Here is a 20,029-nt window from a genome sequence, read left to right as displayed (position 1 = left end):
GCATTTTGTTATTAATTGGTGGCTCAATTCTGGTCCTATGACCTTGAAGACCACCTAAAGCTCCTTCTCTTGTTATTTTTGTATTCAGATGTAAAAACAAGATGTAGGAGTAAATAATTTATTATTATTATTATTATACTGGCACTCTGTTCTCAACCCTTTCGTGACTGTGCGGGGTAACTCAGTTACCCCAAATTATGTTAGTATTGTATAATTTTATTATTATTTATTTTATCCCTTTGATATATTTTTGTATTTGAGCTCAACCACTTTGTCCTTATTTAGGCGACGAATATTTTTTTTTAACTTTTAAAAGTGTGTTTGAAAACTTCAATATTCACTGGTGGGGTAACTTAGTTGTAAAAGTCTAAATGTAGCCTACAGTTATATTAAACAAAATAAATTATATAAAATGTACAAAATAAATAAATAATGCAAAACAAGATATTATATCATTTTAAAAAAGCGCTGGTGTTGAATGAAAGGAAAGACTAAAATACAACAGCCGTTGGCATAAGTTTTCTAGGCACAGTCTCGGAAGGGTTAATATCCGCGTCGGATTAGATTTCAGGGTGACCCATCGTGATATTGCATTTACTAAAGTGGGATTGTTCTCCAAGTTTTTTTGTTGCATATTGTACTGGAGTTAAAAAAAAAAAGACTTGTCTACGTCCGTTTCTCGAATCTACCCATTTTTCGAGCTATTATCGGCAAAAAATTGACCGCCATAAACCTTTGGCAGAGAATTTGATGACCAATAATAAAGTAGTTTGTAATGAAATAAATAAGTTGAAAACTGCCCTTATTCCCCAAGAAAAGAGACGAGCAACGGCCACGAAATGTCGTGCAACAAACCGAATAAGTACTCGCGGCACACCCGAACTCTACTTGAAGTGCCCTCCACAAAGCACCCAAGCAAGGATAGGACAGTTTCTGGAAACTCTCTGCTACTGCCCGGAAGCGAACCTGGGCCCACAGGGTGGGAAGTTTGCATTCTATCCACCATGTCGACCCAATCCCCCCTTGAGCCAAAAGATTTAGTTCAGTTCAATCCTCATGTCATACTCTGTTACATACACTGCGGGCCATGTATGCTGATATATGTATTGTTTTAATTCCTCTGTTTTGTAACCAATGATTGCATTCACCCAAGGGGGCCATTTTTCATTTTTACATTTGTTAAGTGATAATTAGTATTTTTCCTGCATCGAAACTATCCTTAATCCAAATGTTTTGTGTTCATTGCAGTTCTCCTCACAAGTTGGACAAGCCACCATGTGGACCTGGTCCCCCTCCCTCCCTTGCCATTGGAGAATGCATGGCTATGGGAGGTGCGCGAATGCCAGCCAACCCAAATGCCAACATGGGGATCCACAAAAAGGGATCAACCCGCAACGGGGATGTTATCAAGCGTTCCCGAGTTCAGAATGCGTGAGTACACCAAGAAATTTCATAAAGTCAATTTTTGCGTTGTGTGATTATAATCTGTCACATATGAGTTTTCTGGCCATAGGTTGTTAATATGCAACATATTTGATAATGATTGTCATGCAGAAAATTCTTTTGTGGCTAAATTAAACTTTGTATCGTAGGTAGGCGGTCATGAGATATATTTGGTCAGTAGTTATTGCCTTCACAAAGCATGACCATTTCAGTTGAGCATAAAAAAATAAATCTGAGGTGTGCTTGTAATATGTTTAGGGAGATTTTGAACGTCAATATTATTACCTACTGTTGTTTCCCCTTATTTCACGTAATCCTTATCCTGTGATAGGATTTAAAATGCAATGACATAAAATTTTCATCTAACTTACAGTATCTTATGTAAGCATGGAATACATCATGCTAAAAGTCATGCATCAATTTGCGTTGGCAAACTCAGATAGTCTTTCAAAAGCTGTGAAAGCTCCTTTTCAACTCTTTCCAGAAACTCATTTTGTGTGACAGAAGTGAAGATTGATACCTGTACATGCTCAGTTTTTTACTGTCCAGAACTTCTGTAATTGATAAAAGGTATTTTTGTGGAGACAACACACCATATTATAGTTTAGTATGGGATGCAATGCCTCAGAGCACTCAAAATTTAGTTTGGCTGCAGTGTTTTGAGAGTATTATTGGTGAATCTCCCTCTTCCTTTTTTAATTGAAAGTTAGAAAAGTTGAATTTTCAACATTTTTAATTACTATATTATGAATAAGTTATATGTGCACACTCTCAGTTGATCAAAATTAATATACATAATTGGTGTTATGTGTACTATGCAATCTATGGAGGTCTGGGACGCCGACTTATAAAAAATATTGGGGGGGCTCAAACGGGGATCTTGCCCCGGGAAATTTTATAAGTAGTGAGTTTTAAGTTTTTTAAGCATTTTACAAGGGTATTGTGATTAACGTCAAAAGCCTGATAACTCGAATCTCGATATCTGGACACTCCAGGGAAAATTTTCCTCACACCCATAAGGAATTTTTGAGGGGGCTCGGGCCCCCTCAAGCCCCATGGAGTCGGCGCCACTGATGGAGGTCCATTAGATTGAAAATTGTGTGAGCTAAGAATCTGATTTCGCTTACAACTTTATCCTGGGGAAATAGGGAGATGTAATCCATTTATAGATGAGGCAATAACCCTTATTGATGGGAATTAATGAGTAGGAGATTTTGGAATTTAAAATACAGAAGGGAGCCATTAATAAATGAACTGGGGTAATGGCACCTTCCCTTCTTATTCTTCCATCATATAACAGGAGAGTTTGTGTCCTCCATTCCAAGCTAATTGTAGGTGTTGCATGCTTAGCTCATGTCCCGTACTTTTCTATCCCTCCTTAAAATTTATATTGGAGGTAATTTTTGCTAAATGAATTATTCATCCAGAAATATATCATGAACTAATGTGCTCAGTTTCTATTGATACACAGCAATCCCAAAATACAATCTTTTTCGTTTGAGTTATGAAATAGTGAAAGAATATTAAGCAATGTTCTTATTGAAATCATGTTTCTCTTTATTGATGGTTTGATTTGTTGTTGGCAGGTATGAACTTTCACAAGATTTATTAGACAAGCAAATAGAAATGCTCGAACGCAAGTATGGAGGGGTGAGGGCTAGGACTGCTGCTTTAACAATTCAGAGAGCATTCCGTCGGTATACTTTGGTTAAAAAGTTTGCTGCTATCACAGCGATGGCAAAAGCTGAGAAGAGGCTAAGCCGTCGCTTCCAAATGGGTAATGAGGGTCCAATACCCACTCCAGTGGAGTGGCAGCATCAGCACCGCCAAATAACATCCTGTGAGCAATGTGGTGCGTCTATGGACCAAGAGGTGGTCATTCCAAACAACTTTGTGGCCATGTGCAAAGAAATGCAGGACAACTGTGACCAGCACCAAGCAGCTCAGGTACGTCTCCGGAATTGCATTACATTTTTACCATACGTTCATGTGCTCGTGTGTTTGCTGGAGCTCTTTGTTGCTGCCATCAGTTTTCATTTTATTTTCATTTTGTGTGAGGTGGCTCAAGCTTAGTTGTTTTATCGTTCTCTTCATTTGAATCATACATTTTGTGTCCTTACTCCCTATCAGTGTAAATGGCCTCTGCTTTTTGGCTGTTCCTGCCAGTCCATGTTCTGTTTTAGTCTTGCACTTGTTCATCTCTTGTTGTATTGATCCCCGTTAATGAATGGGGAAAAGGTTCTGTTATGGGAGACTGCAAATCACGTCATTTAGCCGTGTCAATGTATTTGTTTCATGTCTTTGTAAATGTCCCCTATGTTATTCACGGTCCCTAAGTGTTCACTTTAGCTGCAAATTACGTAATTCCCTGACTGATTGAGCGGGTAGTTGATTAGCCCATCGATTCACTATTATTGATAGTAAATCTAATGAGACAGTGGTGTTAAAAATGTGGTGTTGACCCATCATTTGTTATGAAATTAAGTGCTTAGAGCATGCCTGAAGTTGTGACCTTCAAGACATTCATATTTAAATATATTTAAGATATTCATAAACTTGTTGTATAAAATACAGCATTTTAATGAGTAACTATTGTTTTAAAAAACTGTCTGCTTATGTTGCATTATGTTGAATAATTCATGAAAATTGAGAGAGAAAAGTGAACGCATATCAAATGGAAATAAAAATTGTGCTTAGCTTTCCATGTGGTAATTTCACTTGCTGGAGTTTTATAATTTTGCTGGAAGCATTGTATATTCTCCCATTGGTATCCATTTTTTGAATGAAATGGCATTAAAATATACTGGAATTTATGAAGATATGTTTTGGTTTAGGAAAATAATTGGTTGTTATTGAGTGCAGCAATCATGACCCTTTTGCATACATATTGATTTATAATTTTGAATGTGCAGTGGAACATATCTTCTCCATGCATATTTTGGTTCAAAATGCCCATTTTCTTCAATCACTCACAAAATTGGTCACTTCACAATCAAAATATGCCTTCTTTACCCCAAGGAATCTGTAAGATATTTAATTAGGTCTTTTCTCCATGGACTTCCAGTAGAGTTTTGCCCTGGTAATTTAGAGAGGAATTAAATTAAAATATTTGATTGATGTGATGATAAATCATTCATATGTATCATTATTATCTGTCATAAATCTACTCTTTTTTGTGCTAGAAAGACATTTGTTGATGCTATCATATGCATCCGTTACTTGGCATTATTGTACGTAAGCATTCTAATGTAACATGTGCGTAATATTTCAAAATTGAATTTGAATTGTATTTATTCATGTATGAATATTCATGGTTACATACTAAGTTTTTATTTATCCCCAGTAGCTTCCAAAGTGTCAAATTATTAGTAGAAAATGATAAAGGAAAGAAAAATGGCCTATGAAGTACTTTGATGAGTGAATAATAAGCTATTTCCTCTTAGACTGAAATCTTTTTTTTTTGCCTCTATTGTGGGTTCTTAACAAACCCAATTATTAACTTAGTTCAGATTGTGGGGTTTATTATTATTGCTGGAATAATATAATATTGAATTGGATTCTCTGGTTAATATTTTCATTACAAGAAAAGCAATTTGCCTCTGTAATCATTAGCTGCTTACTCATATGAACACAGCAGTAGGTAATTATTCATAATTTGAATACAGTTGATCTCAGACCCTGTATAATGTTTTTCTTATTTGCCTTAAATAAGAATAATGTACATGGTTGAGTTAATGTCCTGTTTCAATTTATTGATGCCTTTTTAATATGTTTTGGCACAAAATTGTTTCACCACACTTCAGAAAGTTTATAATTCTCAATAATTCTTCATCTGGTCTGTAGCATTGAGTCCATTGGATTGTTATCCACTGTTGGTCCCTATAAGACATAACCTCATTGGCTCATGTATCTTTTAGCTTCTATATGATGTTACTGCTTTGCTGTCGTCAAGTGTAAAAGATTTATTGTTTAGATCTTTACCCAAAGACGTTGCATTATATGTTGGTTGAGTGTGAAAAGAGAGAACTGATGCATTGATATGGCATCATTAGAAGGCCGCAGGCTTTTTTCAGCTTTGGAAATTAATAAGATGATGAAAAACATAGGTGGAGTCAGTTATGCCGAGAGCTCAGCACCACCACCAACGCCCCCCACGGCCTGTGCGCTCACTTTCAATGCGTGAGCGTCGCAGCGCCCCGACACAGCCGGTGAGTGGCCGAGGGGAAGACGAGAGGGGAGGGGGACTTTCGAGAGGACCATCCCCCCACGGCCCACCCCCTCCAACCCAGGGGCAACTGCCACGCAGCCAATCGGCTGGCGTGGGAGGAAGTGGCGCCATGCGATCGCTGGATGCAGAGGGTGGAGACCTCTCAGACACGCCCTCGTACAGCCAGTTTGAGGAAGCGTGCGGGTACTATGTGCAAGGGGGTCCTGCACCATGCTCTCACTATAACCGGCATGCATGGCTTCGTGGAGCACCAGGCTCGTATTGCGACACAACCCATTACTATGCTGCCAAAGAAGCTTTCATGGAGGATCGAAGGGTAAGAATTGTTCAGACATGAATTTTAGAGCTTTCCATTGTCATTCTGTCCACAGACATGGAGGAGATGGACATGGACAGCAATAAAAATGAGAGGAAGGACAAAGAAATACATTTATTTGTCCACTATATTTTTGGAGCTATTGGGTGGTGTTTGATGGTCCCAAGTGTTGTGGAACCTCATAGGAATGCAGTTTATTGATCTATTGTGGTTTTGATAATGGAAATGTTGAGAAGCATGATTTTAATGCCTGAGTGGTGATGTAATGAGGTTATAATATAATATTTCAGGAAAATAATTGAAATGCTTCCCCCTGTAATTGAAAGCTATGTAATTATTATGCTACTTTTAATGAATAATTGAAGCTATGGCTGTAAAACTAAGTGGCGTAGTGCAGAACCCTTTTTTGCTGAATGCCAAACAGTTTTGAGTCTGTGAATATTTTTTTTAAGGACTCTGTAGATACAAGCTTCCTCAATTATTTCTCGAGTGAAATGAAAGGCCCTTAACATGATTAACTCTAGAATATCTGATTATGATGGTAGCGTATAAACACTGATTTATTCCTGGCCAGACGATATCTCATTCTGAAATCTCTTTTTTGGTGTTGAAGAGTTCCCTTGAATTTTTGTTAGTGCTTAAATTAATAAATGCATTATTAATATATTTATACTGTAATAGAATCAAATAATATTACAATTTACCTTCATGTATAAGTTTGATGCACTCATTCTAGAAGTTTTAATTGAATCAGCCCTTTATTATATCTCTAACCCTCTTGCAGGTAGTCTGGCCTGCCAAATGTGAAAATATTGATTAACTTTTCAGGCAAATTGACTGAAGTTGTTTTTTTCAGTCAACCCTGGAAATTTAACGTTATTTTTGGTCTCGGTGTTATGGTCATGAATATGGAGTCATAATGTTAATTTATACTAACTCTATCTAATACAAAGTAGGCAGTTCAAATGCATGGGTTAAATACTATCATCAATTTTAGCTTGCAAAATAGTGGACAACAGTGATCTTGGGTGCCAGAGGTGGTTATTATCCTCACTGCTTTCTGTTGTAACGTAAGCAGAGCTTCTGTTTACTTGCATGCCCCAAAGCCTTAGGCCATAGGTTAGGCAGTATAGAAAGACAACATGGCAACATAGGTGTGCATCAAGCATATGCATCTGAATAAGATTATCCTTTTTGCATACTTACGTTCACTCTGTAATTAGATAAAGTTATATGAACCATAGGAAAGAATCTTATAATGATGGTCTAACTACAGTATACTAAAGGTACTATTCTAAAAGATAGCATTGCCACAATTCATTAGTGAAGCAATTGGAAGAAATTAATTTAGCTTTTTTTTCAGTTTTTCAATCATGAAATTTCACTTTGTCTTTTCAATATTATATTTTTGAAAACTTTTAGTTATGGCATGAGGTCAATGCATCCATTTCCTCAAATAAAATACTTTCTAAAGCTTATCCATTTTAAATGTTTCCTCCATTTGGAATAAATTGTCTTCTCTTGTGATATTCATTCACTCCTTTGTAATACCTGTCATATGTTAGTTATCGGTGTTTTGTCATTATATGTCCCTTCTGTTTGCATGAGTCTTGAAATTTTGTTTGGCACTCATTTCTGCTTTCACGAGGGCTCATACATGTGTGCACAACTGCTATGGCATGGCATGCAGAGCTCATCAGCCAATGTGTGATAAGGGAAGTATGAGCTTGAAAGGGCTTGAGAGGCATTTTTAGTCATTTTCAGTGTGAATTTGTAGAACATGTGTGTCGGAAATGAGTGATTTTCGGTATGTTAGAACTGTACTGATAATCGGTGGCGAAATTGAATCATTTATTATATTTATTATTACTATGTAGAAAAGTGATCAGAGTGAGTATCCCTCACGATGAGTTTGTATTAATGTGATTAACCTTCTTTGTTCTCAGATGGGTCAAGGTGGATCAGGGCATAGCCGGGATTCATCCCTGGGCCGCACAATGGCCACAAGTCCGCCACCTGCTGGGTTAGGGGGAGGTGAAAGTCCAGGGGTGAGGGGTAGCCAACGGGATGGCAGGCGGGTGCCTCCCGAGGTCCCAAAGCGCACGTCTTCCATTTCCATGCGCTCTGTGGAAGGCAGGAGGATTGCCGCCCCTGGCTGTGGTCTTGCTCCTCAGCGAAGCTCAAGAGGCACCTGTTCCGCCAATCTTACCAAAAGTTCAGAAAATGGTAGTCTTTCTAGTGTACAGTCATCAGGAAGTGATAGCAGCAGTTTATCAGCGGATAGGACTACTTACGAGAGCTCTGAAGGTGATAACCGTGGCTCACCCGTCTGGAAGAGGAAGGCTCAGGTGAGATCTTTAAAATATTACCTTTCCTGTCAGTTTTAGTAAATATTAACACATTGGAACCAGTGGCAATAAATTATCTAGAGAAATCCTTTTATAATAGTGGCATATCCCTGTTACAAATATGAGTATATTCTGTACAAAAAATTGTTTATTAAAAATAGCATACACAAAATAGCTTACAGTAAATACCTCAGGTGCAATAGTACAATATATACTTCAAGTTTTCAATGAATACATTTTTGGCTACAATTAAGGCTTGAGTGTGCTCTGTCAACAGATGCATAATTACAAGAATGGGGCAATTGAGAAAATTGTTAAAATGTTTCATCTATACGATATAGGCAGTATACACTGAGATTCATGCCTTTTGCTCTTAGCACAAGGTCCAATGCGTTAGCAATTGAATTCTGTGATTAATTTTTGTATTGTGAATGTATTTTCTTGGGTTGAATCTATAACTGATAAATCACTCTGATTATAAATAACAACTCTCAAAAGATTAAATATCACGAGTAATTGTAAGCAATTGTTCTAATATATAGTTTTGCTTGATGGGTAATCAGGTAAATGCAGTGAAATACTTAAAACCTCAGCTTAGATATGTACAAGCATTATGAGGAAATAAAGGTTCTTTTGGAAAGGGGAAGGTTAACCTTGGATATTTGTCATCCAATTGGGGCTTAAGGGATTGTTTGGGATCCCATTCCCAACTGCAATTTCCTTGCTTCTTCCCTCCCCCCACTCTTGCACCACCAAAAAATGTGCCCAATTGGGTGATGAATAGGCCAAGGCCAACCTCTCCTCTTCCATCCTAGCCTGTAATCCTCTCCTCTTGTTTTTGGTATTTTCTGCCTTTGATGAAACACTATTATTTGATGACAAAGAATTGCTGGAAGAAAGAAAAATAAAAAGTACAGCTTATTTGTGCTATGTCCTTGAATCAGAGGTTTTCTAATATAAAAAAAATTATCTGCCTCAACCTGGAGTCAAACCAGGATCCCTCAGTTTCATGCCAAGTGCTTTAGTGTTCAGCATTAAGTCAGTGTTCTCACTTGTTAAAGAATTAGGAAATCTTATTATGAGTGCAGGTGAAGTCTGATGATTTTGTTTGAGTTGACTATGTAAATATAAATGGTTATTAAATATAAATTATTTCTTACAGTCATCATCGCCAGAGCACCATGCCAATGGCATGACAATGAGTGCCAACATGATCTGTCATAACCGGTCGGCCATCATGACTTCATCTCAAAGCCGAATTGAAGAGAGGCAAGCATCTCCAAACCTTCAGAATGTCCCAGCTCACATGTCAGAGGCATCCCCGGCATCGACGCCCAACTATCACATGGCTTCCCATGAATCCCCTCATCCTATTTACAAGGTAGGCATGGTTTGCATTTTTATATTAGCATGTGGCTCTGCTGATTTGTTTGTAGTGAAAGTTGGGGTTTTGTGAGTGAGGTACAAGTTGTATGTACAGTAAAACCTCTATGTAGTGAACCTCTTTACATCATAAACCTCCAAACTTCATACCACCCCTATGGTCCCGTCTGATTTACATGTAAATTTAAAGGCAAACCTGTATGTAGTGAACCTCTTATCTCATAAAACCTCCACTTATCATACCAAGGAGACACCCCCGAGATGGCCTAACTACCTCTGCAAATCGTACCGAGACAACTAGAGATCATTAATGCAGTTGTGATTACATACATGGAATGACATTTTCAGCAATAAATGTTTCACGCTTATCTTTTATCTTGTATACCTATAATATGCTGTAATCTTCACGTTAACTATTAGCTATGGCCATTTTGTTCCATATAAGAGCATACTTAACAGTAAATAAGAAAAAAGGTATCCAACTATCCTAATGATTTTAAGTGGCTGTTGATTTACGAGAGCTCACATGGTTTTCTCTCGAGTCATGGTGAAAATCATGCAGTAGCACTCACTTTCTGTTATTATTAAATAATAAATATATGTTCACTAATGCATGCATGTTTGTTTAAACACATAAATACTATGGTTTAAAAGACAGCAGTGCCTTTCATTTTTGCAGGATATGAAAAAATGGTGCCAATCACTAAAACCTCTCTATAGTGAACCTCCATACATCAAATTGCCCAAATTTTGGTCCCCTCCATTACGATGTAAAGAGGTTTTACTGTATTTGAATTTGTTATGATAGAATCGGAGTGCAGCAATGTTTTTTCCTCTTGAAAGATCACTTCATGTAATATCCTTATATGGCCAGTTCTTATGGTTTACAATTGCTGTGACATTGTAAAGTGGGAAGGGGAATCAATTATCTTTCGACTGCCTTAACATCTATGAGATAGAGAGAATGCATGTTTTATTGTCCATTTTTATATCAGCTTCATACATGATATCATGCTCCCACTCTGCATTTATATTCAGTCCACATTTCCCCCGTTGTAATGTTCATTCTAAAAATTTATCTATACTTATGTAAGATATTGTTACCCTAATCAGTGTTTGGTAATTGTTTGTGGCAATATTATTGAATATTCATGTTGCTATGCTATTTATGAAACATCGTAGAAATTTCCATCCCTTTCTTTCCACTCCTATCCACTCCTTGGAGGTGACGTTGGGCTCCTATCGTGGCAGCGCCTTTTTCCTTCCTTGTCCTCCCCCTTCCGTGGTGCAGGAGTAACAAGCGAAAGCTTAAAACCCGGCCCGGGAGTGTAACCCTGCGAGTCTGACCTGGAGTCTAGATTCTCTTGTCTTTCTATGCTACTTTTTTATTAAATTTAAAATGGAGGACTTTTCTGTTTGCGAATGTTTCAATGTGATTGAAAAATATTGAAGAAATAATGTTGTTGAATTATTGGATTAATGGCTCTACTTTTGTTTCTAGGTGTCTGATACGGTGAGGAAACGTCAGTATCGAGTTGGGCTCAACTTATTCAATAAAAAACCTGAAAGGGGAGTTACTTATTTGATTAGGAGAGGATTTTTAGAGAGTTCACCCCAAGGAGTAGCCAAGTTTCTCATCTCTAGGAAAGGCTTAAGTAAGCAGATGATCGGCGAGTACTTGGGTAATCTTCAGAACCCATTCAACATGGCGGTTTTAGAGTGAGTAGCTCCAATGGTTGACTCATTAATTTTGATTTTAATTTATTCTTCATGACAAGTGTTTTAACTGGAATATTTTGTCTTGCAGTGCTTTCTCACAAGAATTAGATCTGTCTGGGATGCAAGTTGATGTAGCTCTTAGGAAGTTTCAAACATATTTTCGAATGCCTGGTGAAGCACAAAAAATTGAGCGTCTCATGGAGGTTTATGGCCAGAGGTATTGCCAGTGCAACAGAGATGTGGTTGGGCGGTTTCGAAGTCCAGATACTGTGTTTGTCCTTGCTTTTGCCATAATTATGCTTAACACAGACCTTCATACTCCTAACTTGAAGCCTGATCGACGGATGAAAGTTGATGATTTTGTGAAGAATTTAAGAGGTAAGTGTAGAGACAAGAAGTTTTACTCTTCAAGCCTTATCTACCCTGCCTTAAGTGGTGAATTTTATCCTTCTCCAATGCTCTGACTTTATTAAAAATTATGCAATTTTCTCCTTTTAGGCATTGATGATGGTTGTGATATTGACAGGGACATGCTAGTGGGAATATATGAACGAGTGAAAGCCACTGAATTCAAGCCTAGCTCAGATCATGTAACTCAAGTGATGAAAGTGCAAGCAACAATTGTTGGAAAAAAACCAGTATGTATTCAATTCATTGTATTTTTTGTATTATATCCATATGTGCCAAAAACTAAAATTTGGGGGTTGAAAATTCTTTTAACAATGCAGTTTTTTATATGTGGGAACATTTCAATCGGGCTTGATCAAAATAGTTATGATATGTGTATTATTACTTAACTCTGAGAAATTTTTAACATTTATTATATTATTGCCTTATTACTAATATTAAGGTTATTCTCTATGAATGGAGGCAATTTTTTGAAATCCTTAAGAAATTTTTCCTCTTTCTGAGGTTTATGTTGGACTTGCTTAGATTTATTTTTCCTGATATGTTCATTAAATTTAAAAATATTATTCTTGGAATGTGACATGCTTTTTATAAATTCTTGTGGATTGGATGTGGTTGACAAGTGTGTACTGAAATGATTTTCTTTTTCTTCCTTAGAACTTAGCTCTACCTCACCGCCGACTTGTGTGTTACTGCCGTTTATATGAAATACCAGATATCTATAAAAAGGAACGTCCAGGAGTTCATCAGAGGGAGGTCTTCCTCTTCAATGATTTGCTAGTGATTACCAAAATTCTGAGCAAGAAGAAGAGCTCTGTTACGTATACGTTCAGGCAGAGTTTTCCTCTATGTGGCATGGTGGTCACACTCTTTGAAGTCCAATGTAAGTTTCTTGAATATTGAAAAATATGTGTCATGTCACATGCTACTGGTATTTTCTGCAATAAATGGCAAGAATAACCCTTAAAGTCAGCAGAAAGGATATGTATTGCTCAGATTGGAGTATATTAGGTTGAAGTTCTATTGGTACTTTTTTGAAATGCAAAGCTTGGTGATACTAAAAGTGAAATATGAAGTTAAATGTATTTTAGTTCACAGCTCATTATCATTTTATCAATTTAAATTTGATTTTGCTGATAGTTGAATTGATTTTGTGCCCAAAACAGTTATGTAAAGTTATCTGTCAAAGGTTTTAACCTATTACCAAGGTTTTATGAAATAGTTTTGTTAAGTTTTTATGAAGCATGAATTCTCTATGTATTGATCGGTTCCTCAAGTCTTGGCATTCATTTAGAGTGATTGCAAACGAGTCAGTAGAGTTTGTACCAATTACGGTGCTACTTTGATGAATGGACATATATATATTTTAACCATCCCACCTCTATCTCTCATTTTCAGATTACACATTTGGTATACGCCTCTCACAGCGTGTCGACGGGAAGATTCTAGTGACATTCAATGCCCGCAACGAGCACGACCGCTGCAAATTTGCAGAGGACTTGCGAGAATCAATCAGTGAGATGGACGAGATGGAGAGCTTGCGCATAGAGGCAGAGCTGGAGCGGCAGAAGAGCGGACGAGGTGGGCGTGGCTCGGCCGCCGAGAATAGGGACAGTGGAGTGGCGGACATAGAGGAGTCGTCGCCGCGGGAGAGTGGCGCCTCGTTCCCCGACCCCCGCATCACGCAGGGGAGGCCCATGTCCCCCGAGGAGGAGGGGAGCGTGAAGGGAGTGGCGGGGGAGGAAGTTGGAGGGGAGGGGGCGGCGGCGGTGGGTGGTGGCGTCGGAGGGCGCACCAGGGCCGAAGGGGGACGCAGCATTCGGGAGAGGCCGGGCGCGGAGGGGGCGCTGAAGCGCTCGGCGCTCAGCAACTCGCTCCTCGACATTCACGATCAGTGTGAGTGTGGACGGCCAGAGGTTTCACGTTTCGTGATGGAAGTCTTCTGAGTGTACCATAATGAAGTGGGGGTCAGCTTGGATGTTGGATGAATATCAATAGGGAAGGACCAGAATGTGAATGTATGATTTCAACCGGCTCACTAGATAATCTGTCAAGGCGTGTGACACCCACAGATGCAGCGTTTACACCTCAGTGCTTGTCAAAGGTATCTAAATTAAATTGCCGGGGGAAAATATCGTTCTGAAAAAAAAAAAATTTGGTCACAAATGGCCTTGTGCACTGAAAAGGAGCACTCCTTCTCAATCACCTCCCTATTGCCTTCTAGAATTAAATGGAGTCAATGGAAATGCCAATCTGAATAGCAACTCTTGGCCTTGTAAAATAACAGAAATTTTCAAACTTAGGGCCCCTTTTAATAGAAATCCCTTCTGGTCCTCACAATATTACCACCTTGGAGATTTTAAGTTTTTGACGAGGGAAAGCATGAACTCTCTCTAATAAATGGTGGTTAAGATTGTTGTTTTCAAGAGTGAAAATTGAAGTTTTATTGATTCTTTAATTTCCTCAATTAACTAAGTTCCCAGCATAGGCTACTAGCCAGCTCAGTAGTTTTCTCATGCTCGAGAAATAATTTTTTTGTGGCGTTTTGATTTACTTTCAATATTTTTGGGCTATAAATTTAAGCTAGCATCTAATGGAATTTTATGTTGCATTCATGAGAGGATAGATGAAATCGATTCATAAAGGATACCTAAGATACACTAATAGGTATTGGGCTATTGTACATTTTGTTTACCAAGAACTGGGATGATGGACTCTGTTTAGGCAGTTTCAGATAGATTCTATTTAGGGTGATGAAGTGAAATTTAAATGCAAACAGATTAACAAAGATTAAAGCATAGGTCGTTCTTGTGCCTCACTCAGCTGAATTTGCATTGGCGGGAAATATTTCGCTTGTATTAAGTATTATATGCTTTTGCTTAATGCTGGGACTGTTAAGCTTAGCTGTGGGACTGATGTCCATCAATATTGCTGCTTTGGTGGAAGCATTACTAAGGAGTTCCATTCCATAGTAAAGAGACAGTGTCAGAGTATAGCTTTGAAATAGTTATGCATTTGAGGGAAATGGCATCTGCTGCCCTGTATTTTCACTGAAATGGTCATTTTCAATGTCTTTGAAAATAATTGTTTCAGTCAAAGCATGAGTAGCTATAATTAAAAAATGTAGCCGTGGATATCAATTATTATCATTCCTCTGAAGCTGGATTTATTTTTATTGCGCTGGATACATATAAATCTATGAAGTTTTTAGTTTTTTTTGTGTAGGAAAAACAATTGTTACTGAGAGCAGTGGATTCTATTGTGCTGGCTATGGCTTTTTTTTTAAATATCCTATGCAACTTGGCATTGAATGGAGAGGGAGTTGACTTGGAGTCAAGCATGAAGATACCTATAATGCACCTCACGTTTGTTGTCACCTTTCCAACTATTGACTATTCTGTCCTTCCCATCCAAATCAGATCTTCTCCTCATCCTTTAAAAAGCTAACATATTTATAGAGGTTTTCAATCTTTTAAAATTACTTATCACGCAAAAGTGGCTGAGTGTTTTATAAACGCCATGCCCATATTGTAAATAGTATAGTTGACATCTACTCCAGTTTTAGAGATATTATACCACAGATGTTAAGTGAATGATATTGAATTATTGTTGCTCAAGTGATAAGATGATGATTGTAGCAAAATCAGTATGAGTTTTGTCTATGGAAGCATATCTGAAAAATCAGATGAACAGTTAACTCATGAAAATGGACTTGGGGTTCAAATTCATGTTGTGGCAGACATTCTCTAAGCTTTCATTTAAATGTTCCTCATTGCTCAAAGCTGTCAGCTCTTGATCTAAATATAAATTGCACTGCATGAATTCATTTGCATTGTACTAGCTTGGGATGCACCCATTTCGAAGGTAAATGTTAACATTCATGTGAAAGGGCACTCAGTTTTCTTCTTGCTTGCTAATTCAACTTGAACTTAAAACTCATTCGTTCTGAATGTTTCTGGAATTTTTCTCCTGGAGGCTAACGTGTTTGATTTTCCCGATTGATGCAGTCACAGGGGAGAAGCCGCAGAGGCGCGGTAGCGTGGGCTCACTCGACAGTGGCATGTCCATCTCATTCCAATCCACGTCGGCGAGCACGGTGAGCAGAGACTCATCGCCACAGCAGTCAACTGCCGGCAGTAAGGGTTTAAGTTGCTCAAAAACCATGAGTCACCAGCAGTCATTCCTCGGGGGACTGTTTGGCAAGAGGGAGCGCAAGTCATCGCGGTCAGAAGAGGCTGGTCACGTCGGGGGTAGTGGTGTGTCCGGCAATGCGGCCTATTCCGTTGGGCGAAGCACTGAGGTGTGAACTATGGGCTGTCCAAGAGTTTGACCTCTGCCATGGTAATAGACTTAGTTGGCGGCGGTCACTCAGGCTCAGTGGTGTCTCTAGAGGAAACGTGGTGCTGACAAGTGTGTTTGCATTTTGCATGTGTGCCTAACTAATGCATGTGATCTTGATTTGTCTGTGGCAGTGTCCAGAGAGAAACACGTAAACAAAAAAAAATATTCTGTATTGCTTTTCTCTGGCTTCATTCCTATGTTACACCAGTTGACATGAATGGGAACTATGAGACTGGTATGTTGGCACACCCCTTTTAAGTCAAGCTGAATTCAAAAGCAAAGTAAATATTTTTGGTCATGGTCATAATCATAATGTGAATATTTCACCTATTTTTAATGTAGCTGTACTGAGTATGGGAGCTTGAATATCGTGTGGAGATATGAAGGTGATAAATATCATTGCCATGGGAAGGAGCTGTGAATGTGTATTGAAGTTAGGCGATGAACTGATTTGTTAGTGCATAATAATGATTTTTCCCTTGAATCGCATGCTTTAAAAGATTAAAGCATTCCAAAGGAAAGTTTTGTACCGTCTGCTTACAGATGAGTGCATATTTGGAGGCATGGGTATGGCCTTTTCCTGTAGTCCTTTGAACTCTCTTTGTCTGGTTAACTCATACTATCTTCTAAAGTTAATTTTTTCCAGCCTTTTCCATGAAAGGGAGTCATTTGTTGTTGAAGCCTTTCTTAAATTATTTCCATTGTTGAAATTTCCTCTAATTATAATTTTCTGCTTTGGATCAGTATTTAGGGATCCTTCCAAAAGATGTATACACTTTAGTTGAAGTGCACACTTTCAGGCCGATGTCATTTAATTGACGAATTCTGAGTTTTAGGGTGTGATTTAACTAATTATGAATATGATTGTACCATGTACAACTGTAAGTAGTCCGGAGAAGTACTTCTGACAGAAGTGATGTATTTTATTGATCTAATCATTCATCAGTTGAGAGTTTATATTTTGTTGAATTTAATTGTTTTAATTTGTAAAATCATAAAGAAATTTATTACATGAAAAAGGATATTTTATGGGGTTTATTGTCAGATTTATGTTTCAGGAATTGTTATAATTGTGATGTCTTTCTACAGCCATTCTCTGAAACATGTCAAGCACCAAAGTCAACTTCATTTTGATGAAGTTTTATGTATATTTTTGGGTATAAGATTTGGATTCGAATAATTTTGCTTAGTACATAATGCATTAGCTAATTTTGTTTCTGTGTTAGGTATAAGCATTATAGAAATTAGTATTTATGTTTTAAGCTTGGGCACTTATGTTTATTTCTGTTGCATAAGCATAGATTTCAGTGTCCGAAATGATTTATTGGAACAGTACTTTTCAAATATGTAGGGTGGGTCCTTAGCCTTAGTTTCTGGCTGTTAAATTAAAATAGACATGTTAGAAATATAACATGCCCCCTCTCATGAATCTCTCATCCCCTCCCTTTCAGATTTTGATTGTAATCCTCGCTCTTTCCACTGTTAATAACCAAAAAATGACCCTTAATAGGAGTACTTTTCTTTGCTAGGTTATTTAAAAATTTGTTCAAAATGAAATGTATAATGTCTCTATGAAGAATTGCATCATTCCCAGTGATATTATGCTGTAAGCTGTTGCATGGCATTGATATTAAGCAACGAAGACTTGAACAAGGAGAAAAGACTGGATGACTTTATACAATAACCTCATTTTAAATAACTGTAATTGCTGTGATTTGTAAGTATTAAGAATTTAAGCTAATATCTTTCCCAATTGATAAAAAATCTTGTTCTCATGTAATCTTGTACATTTACTGCTGAGCAGTAAAACAATTATTAGTGTGACACCTAGTCTCTGTTCAACTCCTTGGAAATGGTGAAATGCTTGTTCTTATTTATTCATTGTTGAGCTTGTGTTTAAATTATTTTAGAAAATTCTTATAAATAGAAGGGATGTCTTGGTTGAAAAATTTCCTAATTATTGTTATCCATGGTATTTAGCAAATTTTGTTGGTCATTCGTTACCATCACAATGGAGATAATTAGGCAGAACATTTTCTCTGGTCACAAGTTTTATTCCATGTAGCTCTATGGCCACTTTTTATTTGTATAGTTTTGCTGTAATTTTGCATTGCCTTCACGTTCCAAAAGATTTGGCTTCTCGCCACAAATAGTAGTAGTTCACTCACAAGGTTAACTGTCCCTCTAAAGTGTCCCTTTGTCAGCGACTATTTGTAAAGGAGAAACGTTTCATATTTTCCCCGCAACTGTGGAATTAATGGTAAATCCATTGCATCCACCCTTCTGTGTATCTATATTTAACTTTGTATTTACCATTTGCAAAAGCACACATCATCTACTGTGTATCTGTATTTTAATTTGTATTTACCATTGCCAAAAGCACATATTTCCCATTTCCTATCTTTTGGAGTTCATCAAAGTGATTGGTACATGTGGCTGTTTCCATAAATGGCACCTACTCATGGATGATTTATTGTATCATGTAAATAAGAATGTATTTATGTGTACAGTTTCATGAAGAACCCAATAAGCTGGATTCGTAATGCAATCAATTAATAAAACTGCTGATGTATTTGCAGGAAATTAATGAACTGACTGCATTTGGATGTTTTATTTGAAAGAAGTGGTATAGAGAGAGGAAAAAATGAAGAGAAAATACAAAAAATATTGCCATACCTATCATTTAACTCACATAGTTCTCTTTGTGTCAGTATTATCTATTGATTTATAAAAAATACAGGGGGTTAAGACTTCATCAACTTATCATTAGAAGCTGTGGTAGGTCAATTGACTCATTTCAACATTCGTGCCGCAATTGCACCATTGTTTTTCATTGAATCCTTGACCATGAATAAATTAGAGATGATCTTCATGGGCCCAAAATTTTAATTTAGTATTTTCTGTAATTTCAGGTAAAATTGAATTTAAATGTAAATGGTGGAAAAAATTAATGCAACTCTCTTTGGCATCTAAATTTAGCCAGCTCTGTAACAACTTGAATTTGTCTGTCTTCCAAAAATATTCCCATTTATGGTTCTCATACAGTTGGGAATATTCAAACTACACTTCTTTTGTACTGTGAAGTTCTGACAATGCACTGCAGTTCAACTTCATAAACGGTCTACTATGAAATCTGACTCCCCATGCACAATTCTTGTAAATAATTTAGTGGAGTTTGCTACATTTTTTCTTACTTCTCTTTCTTCCCCCAACCCCTTATATGCACCTGGGCATCATACAGTGGGCGGTTTTCAATTCCCATCACAAGAGTATGCGCAGACATCATTTTGAGGTCATCAATTCAGTCATAGGCCTCAGGGTGATCATTTGATGTATGTTTTCGCCCACATCTCATTCAGTATAAGGCTTACCGTCATAGTACATAGTGTCTGTGAATGCAGCTGATACACTTGGCATTGAAACGGCCTAAACTCATAATTGTTATAGTGGCATAGTGTGTAAAACTTCTGGCTTCAGACGGTTTCTCTGCCCATCAAATCTTTGCAAAATAAAGCATCATGCCCAGTTCAATCAAGTGTTATCTTAAAGATAATGGCAATTTAAATGAGGGTTGTCTGCAAAGGTGTTTGGTATTGTTTGAGACTAAACTCTTGGATGCGAGAGAAATTAACCCTATAGCTGCGGGAGTACAGTTAAGGACCTGGAAAGCTTGGGACCAAAGTATTTCTGGATTTCTGGTCTTAATGGTATATTTTGTTAACTAATTACGTTACAAATGCATTCAGGCTCTTGTGATCGATATTTGAGATCCTTACATTTCCCTGCCTAGGTTGTTAGCGTATGTTCATGCATGTGTTAACTTTCTACTCGTCCCAGAACAAG

At 37.6% G+C, this 20,029-nt stretch overlaps 1 protein-coding gene across 8 annotated transcripts in view; it reads left to right on the top strand.

Moving 5' to 3' along the window:
• LOC124171921 (IQ motif and SEC7 domain-containing protein 2) overlaps positions 1–18,777 on the top strand; it is a 251,094-nt gene extending 232,317 nt beyond the window's left edge. For 6 of the 8 annotated variants that reach the window (XM_046551339.1, XM_046551342.1, XM_046551343.1 and 3 more), the window contains 11 exons: positions 1,249–1,431; positions 3,030–3,390; positions 5,550–5,987; positions 7,934–8,335; positions 9,498–9,716; positions 11,220–11,437; positions 11,526–11,815; positions 11,936–12,075; positions 12,503–12,728; positions 13,244–13,741; positions 15,853–18,777. In XM_046551339.1, the coding sequence (XP_046407295.1) occupies positions 1,249–1,431; positions 3,030–3,390; positions 5,550–5,987; positions 7,934–8,335; positions 9,498–9,716; positions 11,220–11,437; positions 11,526–11,815; positions 11,936–12,075; positions 12,503–12,728; positions 13,244–13,741; positions 15,853–16,151 (3,274 nt within the window). In that variant the 3' untranslated portion in view covers positions 16,152–18,777. Of the gene's footprint in view, positions 1–1,248; positions 1,432–3,029; positions 3,391–5,549; positions 5,988–7,933; positions 8,336–9,497; positions 9,717–11,219; positions 11,438–11,525; positions 11,816–11,935; positions 12,076–12,502; positions 12,729–13,243; positions 13,950–15,852 lie in introns of all 8 variants that reach the window. The other 2 variants (XR_006868012.1, XM_046551345.1) reach the window with 2 other exon arrangements.
• Positions 18,778–20,029: the final 1,252 nt, after the last annotated feature.

Source organism: Ischnura elegans, chromosome X (genome assembly GCF_921293095.1).
Source record: "Ischnura elegans chromosome X, ioIscEleg1.1, whole genome shotgun sequence".
In the NCBI taxonomy this organism is placed as follows: domain Eukaryota; kingdom Metazoa; phylum Arthropoda; class Insecta; order Odonata; family Coenagrionidae; genus Ischnura; species Ischnura elegans.
Note: the sequence above shows the minus strand (reverse complement) of the source record. Positions and strands in the feature narration are given on the sequence as shown.